A 9,068-nucleotide genomic window follows, 5' to 3' on the forward strand; every position below is an offset into this window, starting at 1 on the left:
CCGGAGGAAATGCTAGTTCATCGAAGGGTTAGTCCCCCCATCACCTCAGCTGGGACAACGGAAGCGTTATGTCTCGCAATCGTTTATATCACGTGACTTTATTTAGCCAATCCGGTGAGCTGAAAGCCACGCCGTGTCATACAAGCCTGTACTGAGGTGCTTACGGGTGAACAATCAAAATTAGCCTAAGATAAATCTGTTTAAAATGTTATGCAGTAAGATCGTCGTGAGAGGAACTGATAGTGGTATTAACTGAGGTTTCGACAACCGAGAGGAAGTCACCCCCAAAGTCAAGGGATTCTGTAGTGTCATTGAATTATAAGGCCATCCACGGCTACATTGATATAAATGTTGCGTAATTACGTAACTTTTAATAATCACTCAAGTACGCGTCGCGGCCAGACAGCTGCCTATTATGTCACTTTCCCTGCCCGCAAGACCTGCACTTATCTCGTTCGCACCCTCTACTTTCGGGCTTTATTTATTTATATTCTTAGTGTAATTTATTGTTTCGTCTTTGCCCAATAAAGTTTAATATAAGTTTGATTATAAGTCAGTAAGAAATCTGGTCTTCGTCCTGATTGGTCAGTACAAACGTGATGTTATTGATCACACTTTAATAAACACGCAATCACAGTGGCGTGCGTTCGCTTTCGTGTAAGTCTTAAGCTTGGTTCCCACTTGTGCGATAAGCACAAAGCACAAGCATAACCATAAGAAAAGTTGTGTGACAACGGGCGCAAAATAAGCACAAGCACAAGAAGAGAAAATTCCCTTTTTTTGTGATTGAGCTTATCTCACGCTTGTGATTATTTCACAAGAGGGAATCGGCGTGAGTTAAGCATAAGCACAAGCACGACGATCCACTAGCCATCTTGAATCCTGCTGGATCTTCTCCCACGTTACTGCGCTTGCGTGTACCACTCATCCTTTTACTGAACCAGAAAGGAAAATCCATTTCAAGCTCATTTCTTTTGAACTCGAGCGTACATTTACAAATGATCATTATTATTATTATTATTATTATTATTATTATTATTATTTCCACCTCCACAGGCTGATCTTTGCCGCTATAAAAAAGAGAAGAAACGGGTCGTAACCTATGACCAAGGGCTCCAGACGATCTCTTCTCCTTAGATTATGAATCAAGCATTATGATTATTATTATGATTATTATGTTTATTATTTCTAGTACTAGTATTAGTATTAGTATTAGTATTAGTATTAGTATTAGTATTAGTATTAGTAGTAGTATAAGTATTAGTATTAGTATTAGTATTAGTATTAGTATTTATTAGTTTTTCATTTGGTATTTTTTAGAGCGAACGACCGAAACTACAACTCCAACAACAAGCAATGGTGAGTCATATATGATATGCACAAATAGAGAGATCATCGCAGTTAGATAAGCAGTTGAAATATTTATCAGGGCTTAGTCACAGCGTTATATAATCGAACCTCTAGTGACGACCACTTCTCCACAAACATTACTATTTTTCGTCCCGGTGGACTGTCCATACATTCACAGGGTTCGCACAGGTCATGGAAAACCTGGAAAGTCATGGAATTTGAGAATTTCGCTTTCTAGGCCTGGAAAGTCATAGAATTTTATGGTTGGTCATGGAAAGTCATGGAAAATTGTAATTTATTATAAATGTGTCCAGAAATGCGTGTAATTTCTCTTTGAATCATGCTCTTCTTCCCAACTTTAACATGACTCGTTTCTCGGAATACAGACAATTTAGAGAAGACTAGAGAGTCTAACCATTAGACTAGAGAGTCTAACCATTAGTTTACTCAGTGATTGGTTCAAAGTTCTCGCGCCAATTTTTCACCCAATTAGAAGTGAAACCAAAACAATTGTGGCTCGCACGTGCACATTTTCCCGCGCTTTGTGTCGGCTACGTGTAATTACTTCGAACTTGGATTGGTTTACTGGATTGTCTCCGTCCCTTTTGATTGGCCAAAGTAATTACGTTGGTTTTGGTTTAACGACACTCTATTAAAAATTGCTCGAGTGACTCTTTCAAGCACTTCAAATTCCAGGACCTTATACTACTTACCTTAAGTGTATCTGACATGTAAGAAAATTTTCAAAAATAGATCCTTATTTTAGATATTTTCTCACACAACTCAGATCAAATTTGGATAATTAAACGACCTCTGTCCGCCAAACTTCCGATTGTTTGATTGAAACTCGTCTTTATTTCATTTTAAACTTGCTTTGACGACTGCGATGATTAATGTTGATTTTCGTATTGTCACAAAAGAAAGAAACGGCGTACCAGTTGCGCCCTTCAAAAAATCCACCCGGGATCCGGACGGTCAACACTAATTTCCATCCATCAAACTGACATTGGACATTTCGTAACAATTACACGACGCAATATCCCATGTTAATATTGACAAGCGTACCGCTCTAAAAAGAATGAAAACAGGCAGAATTACACCTTTAGCTCAACAAGAAATAGCGCTTCTAAGCTATGCGGCGCTGATCTGCAGTATTTAGGTCTAAAAACCCCGTTGAAGACGGTTAACTTTCAATTGTTTTGCTGGGTACTACTATGTCAATACTCTAAAAAATTCGATTTTCCGGGAGGTTGTCTCGTTAGTCTAGTGGATATCGGAAACTGCAAGGTTAAGCCAATGATCCGGGTTCAGCTCTTTGCCTCGCCTATTGTGCATCTTCTCAGCTTGTTTAAAATCTTTGTTTGAAGTAGATTTGAAGCCTAAAGTAGACTGTACGTCGTATAAGTTGAATAAAAAGGGAAATGTCAGTTTGAGAGATGGAAAGAAGTGATGACCGATCCGGAATAGACCTTTTCGGCTTGTATATTTTGTTTTCCGAATACAGATCATGTCATAATACTCAGGAGGCTTGGTCCTTTGTTTTGTTCATTAAAAAGAGTGCATGCAGGCATATTCATGCCTGCATGCATGTTCAAGCCCAAAAGGTCTATTGAGCTCTGTTTCAATCCAAACATGGTGGCCGATCACGTGAATGACACCCAACAAGTTTCGCTTTTGTATTTTCTTTATCGTTTTGCCGTTGTACAATTTTTTACAGAAGGGAGCTTACTAAATGAGGACGACGACGGCTACGAGGACTTCATTTAAAAATACGAGTTCGCGTTATTCATATCGCTACGAAACTATTTCATGTCGTTTCGAGTTTAAGATGTGTAGTAACTGTTGAGGAATTAAACTGGTAGGAGTGGGTTGGAAGCGTAGAGAGAGAACTGAAAATTCCTCGTCATGTGCTAACGTCCTCCACAGAACCTTGAATTTGGTCATTTCACGTCGTCATTTAGGAGATGACGGCTAAGAAATGCACCAAAATGTAAAACGCACGTGCAAAGCGTGCAGAGCTATTGTTTTTGCTCACTAAACCTATTGTTTTGTAGCGTCGTAGTTGCCGTCGGCGTCGTCGTTTCGTAAGCTCCCTAGAGAGTTTTAAGGAACGACGGAGGCCACGGAAACGGCAACACCACAAACAAAATATCATTGGTCAAAAGAGAAAATCGTGCTGAGCGTGCGGCACGAATTTTAGTGCGTATTTTTGCGGTACATTGAATAACAATGACGTGAAATCAACAAATTTAAGGTTTTAACGACAACGTAAGAATATAAATGCGAACCTTTCATTTGTCTGTTTGTACTCTGAAATCGCTCGTACCAATTTATTTTAGGGATACTTCGCCAAATTTGTACCACGTGAACGAAGTGGGATAATCGAGAAAGACTCACGATAATGTAAAGTTTTGTTTTGAAGTGAAGTTTGCGTCGATTTTAAAGTCCCTAGTTGCTATTGACAACGGCTATGACAAAGACAACACCACAGAACAAGAATATTACTGGTTAAAAGAGGGCAAATAATCGCGCTGCACGTGCGGCACGGATTTCAGTGCATTTTTTTGTCGTACTCCACAAAACAACGCGAAATCACCGAATTTAACTTATGCCGCGGGACAAAAACGTAAACATACGACTCAATTGTTCATTTTTGTCATTACTTTAAAACCGTCAACACTAATCCATTTATAGAAGATTTCGCCCGCATTGTACAACGTGAACATGATCATATATTGCTAAGTGAAATACTCTTTTATGTCCCTGTGAAAACCTGTAATTTATATTTCTTTTTCTTTCTTGTGACATTGTAACACTCTTTCTTTCCAGGCCTTAGTAATACTGTTATTGCTGGCATTGCTGCGGGTGGAGGTGTTTTTCTTCTCGTGATCATCTTTATGAGCTTGTTATGCGCCAGGCGTAGACGCCGGGAAGCAAGAGGTAAGACTGTAAAGAACGTCATGTCAAGTCGCCTTGGCGCAGCGTTCTCTGCGCTCCGCATTTTCTCAAAGCTGCTTTTGGGACCTGCAGTTATGTCAATCATGCCATGTTCTCTCCTTCCAAACTTCTCTTTGGAGAAAACGCTACCTATCTGATGTGACATTGTGGCTTATACAAATATAGATTACTTCACAGAAAATGCGACGTAGGGGTTTTTATTCACGAGTTGCAATATACTCTGGAAAACGAACGAGTGAGTGAATAAAAATCAGTACAAAGCAATTTCTTGCTCCGATTGGCTAAGTGAAATTACTCTGGACGATGATTGGTTATATTTTTCACATGTGAAGAATGCTATACACGAAGCTAATTGGACGTATCACTTTCTTTACATGTGAAATATAGCAAGTATACAAAACAGTCACTTCTCTACATTGTCTTAATTGATGGTTCTCTCTTGTTTGTATCAACAGCCAGACCCATGCAACTTGTTGAATTTAACGACCCTCGCTCGCAGTGAGTTAACGCGATACTTGACGTTTATTTTAGTACAGGACGTAGCAAACATACAAAGACTGCTTGCACTGCCTTTCTGAATAGTCGAGAAGGAGCAAACAACCCGAAAGCGTTCAAAGCGGCGACACTGGAACTAAGAGAAAAAAACTTAGACTAGACTCTCCCCAGTTCCCCTCCGCTCGTTCGCTCCAGTTTTCGTCCTATTCGCGCAGCTATTTTGCACGCCTTCTTGACTTTCCAGAAAGGGACTGTTTGTTGTGTAAAATACAATAGTGATATTGAAGCATCGCAGTTGCAAATTTTTAGGGAACGTTGTGTACAAGAGTTTTCGGTTAAGTACGGGTACTTCCTTTGGGATGTGGCGTTTCCGCTTTGTATGTGTGGTGTCTGTGAATGATACATCCGGTCGGTTATTTAAACGAATATAGAATATATGAACTTTAAATATATTTGCTCTACGGAATGGACATGAAAGATCTTTTTACGGTTTTTGACGCCATACCGGAGGGTATGGGGACATAAGCGGCTTAAATTACAGGGAATGTGTTGGATTTTGACTTAATTCAAACCGCTATAAATCCGCAACAAAGCGGCAAATTTTAAAAAAATATAAAAAACATTCTTAGTCGCTTTAATACTACCATTTAGTCAATGAAAAATTAGATCATTGCACACGGCGCAACGTTATAAATTTGCTGATGTCGCTTCAAATTTCGCGGGAATTTGCATAATTTTGATTGCAAGGGTTTATATGAAATTTACAAATTTAGTTTACGGTCGTTGTAGCTTGATTCTGATCGCCATACTTCACGAAAATAATCTCAACAGAAGTGCTTTTTGACAAGTATTCTCGCTATCTACAACAGTCAGACCTTAAAAAAAAATAAGTCTCGCTAGTCGTCGTCTTAAAGTACAGCAACGACGCAGCTCAACAAGGTCGAACCGATCGCATGCTATGGCACCTCTGGCAGCCGCTGTACGGTGCATGTATGACCTTGGAGCACAGATTACAGCCATCTGGAATCAACTGTATGCTGGTTTTTGCTGAGGGAGGAAACCCGGAGAACACGGAGATAAACCCTCGAAGCAGTGTAGAAAACCAATACAAACTCAGCCCGCTTAGGGTGTGAGGTCCGAGAATCGAAACTAGACCACATTGGTGGGAGGCGAGTGCTCTCAGCACTGTGCTTACCCTTAAAGGATTTGTAATGGTTCAAAGTTGATAAAGTTCTCCCTACACCCACTGCAATTTAGGCCGTGTTTGCTCCGCCCCCCCCCCCCCCCCCAACCATATGGCGTCAGAAACCGCGAAAAGGTCTATTAGTAGTTTGAAAGATCGTCACAGTTAGCTAAGAAACTTAAGCAGCTGCAAGCAAACATCTGGAGAACCCTGCCTTCTCATTGGTTTTCGTGAAGAACAGTAAAAAGCGTCTCTGATTGGTGTATTGATATGTTAGCATGAGGGGTGAGCATGCGCGGTAACGTTCAAATAGGTAGTTTTTGGCTATAAGAGCCCTACGGCGCACGTTCTCCCACATACGGCCCGGTCCGAGCATAGAGTTTCCCAGAGCCTCGGGTCATGCGTAGGCGTGAGTTAAGTTTGTAGGTTCTCTTCGCTGCTTGGAGAGGATTCCCATGGGTGGTCACATGAAACGAACATTTGATTTGACTTGGTTTTATTCCCTTCAAAGTGCACCTAAACTCAAATATTTTTGGTTTCGAATACAAATCTCGCCATGCAAAGCAAACAAATGTTACCATTGTCACCTGAAATTTCGCTTTTTCTATGCCGTGCAAGCCACTTAAACTTGGCAGAACTAGCAGTAGTTTGGATCCACGACAGTGGTGTGAAAGTCATGGGTCTTTTCTCGATTTTGCGTCACAAATGGGAAAAACCTTTAATAACAATGACCACAACCAGGTTTTCTGAGCCCCGAGACTGAGTACCCCCAGCAAACCATTGTTTTAACGAAAACCACTGGTTCTTACAAAGCCTATAAGAAGCCAGCTACCTCACTGATACAGGGCACAATATAACAGGCGTTCAAAAACAAAACGAACCCCGGCCCGGGTCAAACATTTAAGAACAGAAGATCACTCGCTTCTACCGCCGATGAATATATCGGTCGAGCCTGGAATTAAATTGGCGCAAAAGCGAGACGCCATAAGGTCACATTTACATTACTGCTGAGAAAATCAACACCAAGAAACTAAAAACATTACTTTCGAGACCAACTATTTTCTTGGAAGAAAACGTAACACACAGCAGTATAGAGATTCAAATGTAAAGCCTCATAGGGCAAAAAATATTGCTAAATGAATACTACAGGAACCGCCTAAAAGAGGCCTCCATTCAAATATGTACTCAAGGGAGCAAAGTTATGACAGAGGCAACAGAAACCAGACCACGCACAAGGAAGTCGGGTAGGCCTGTCAACCCTTTTTAACACCGAGGTAAGAATGTTAAAACTAGTTTGTTTTTGATGAGGAGATTAATATTGTAGACGAAAAATGTTTGAGTTAAGGTGCACTATATGTTGATTTGTAATGTCCCCAACAAGTTATGCACTTTGTTCGAATACACAACCTTGAGATTCGATCAAATATCATTAAATACTATTAGTATCACCGAACTAGTGGACTAATGCAAATCCTGCATTTTGATTGGTTACGCTACTAGATGACTATTAGTAATAGTCCTCGAGTAGCGAATAGCGTGGCCCTTTCTTTCGTTTTATTCCCAAATAATTATTTCTTCAACTTGCATTTGCTAATTTCTGTCCGACTAGTTGGGTGATAATAAAAACAATTAGACCCTTCGCCCTCAGGGGCCACGAGTCAATAGCTACGAGTCTAATTGGTAATTAGTGTTAATATTATTAAAATTATCAATTATTATGAAATAGTAATTTTATGATATTTTTATTAATTTGTATTGCATTTAAATAATTATTAAACATTATAAATGTTAGTATATTAACAATTATTCACCGAAGGCGAGGTGAATCGTCTCGGTTTTTATTCACCGATATTCACCGAGCGCGAGGTGAATAATTGTTTAGTGTAATTACATGATGATTATTTGAAAAATGTGCATTTTCTTTAAGCAATCAATTTCAGCTCGACGGCCATTTTGAAAAAAAAAACAGCTTTGATGATTATCGCGTAATAACTCAAGTGCAACCAATCATGACAGAAGATTTTCAAATGAATCACCTATGTAATTATACTAATGTTACATAATCTTAAAGACTTGAAAAAATAGTTGTTTTCCGGCAGTCGTGAATTACTTTTCTTCAGTATAACTTGTTCTGATGTTTCACATTTTGTGTTTGCTTCACAGCTCTAAGGATTCGCCAAGGTCTTCAAACGCTAACACGTATAATACGAGGTAAAAATTATTCCTCAGTAGAGCGAGTTCCAAATGAGTGTCGTAAAACCAAAACCAAAGTAATTACTTTGGCCAATCAAAAAGGAGTGAGGGAAAATCCGGCAAACCAATCAAAAATTCGAAGTATTACACGTAGCCGACACAAAGCGCGGGAAATGTGCACGCGCGAGCCACGATTGGTTTTGGTTTCACTTCTGATGGGTTGAAAAAATGGCGCGAGAACTTTGAACCAATCACTAAGTGAAGTAATCATAAACCAAAGTAATTATCTAATTACTTTCGACACTCAATGAAAACCGCTCTATACTATAAATTGGTATTTGTATTTACATTAGAGAAATTTAGCAGTCTTTAAGTGAAACCGCAGACTACAGAGCCTGATGCTCCTTCAAAAAATCATGGACAATTCTCTAAGTTGTCTTTTTCTTTTTGACAACGTTTTTTGGTTTATATTTAACTCAAAGTCGAAAAATCAAAATCAACACTAGTGTTTGGCAATTATTGATGTTATTGCAGTGATGAGCCCGTAACAAGCCGGATGAGTAAACTAAATTATGATATCTCTCAGATTAGTACGAGCTGCTGTGATTGGCACAAAATTAGCGGGCCATTATTCTACCGGTACGGCCCACTTAATTTGAGTTTTCGATAAACACTTCTCTAGCCAGCAAGTTTGTCGTGTCTCTTTCTGTTGCATAAACATGTAAAACTGTTTGAATCTTGCAGGCAAACTATTTTGGAAAAGAACAAGAAGTTTTCAGTTCTTTATGACCGTTTAAAAACCCTACCCGCTTGACTTCAACTAGTTTCCTTTCCCGCCGCGGCTCAGGTAACCACAGAGATATAATAAATATCTTGCCAACCTCGTTTT

General features: G+C 39.5%; 1 protein-coding gene across 1 annotated transcript in view; it reads left to right on the forward strand.

Annotated features, from left to right (window-relative positions):
* The window catches only part of LOC137981932 (neural cell adhesion molecule 2-like), a 45,666-nt gene that overhangs the window by 23,755 nt on the left and 12,843 nt on the right, over positions 1-9,068 (forward strand). The window contains exons 6-9 of the mRNA XM_068828961.1: positions 1,321-1,359; positions 4,180-4,290; positions 4,764-4,806; positions 8,150-8,197. Of these exons, the coding sequence (XP_068685062.1) occupies positions 1,321-1,359; positions 4,180-4,290; positions 4,764-4,806; positions 8,150-8,197 (241 nt within the window). The remainder of the gene's footprint in view (positions 1-1,320; positions 1,360-4,179; positions 4,291-4,763; positions 4,807-8,149; positions 8,198-9,068) is intronic.

This window comes from Montipora foliosa, chromosome 13, assembly GCF_036669935.1.
Source record: "Montipora foliosa isolate CH-2021 chromosome 13, ASM3666993v2, whole genome shotgun sequence".
In the NCBI taxonomy this organism is placed as follows: domain Eukaryota; kingdom Metazoa; phylum Cnidaria; class Anthozoa; order Scleractinia; family Acroporidae; genus Montipora; species Montipora foliosa.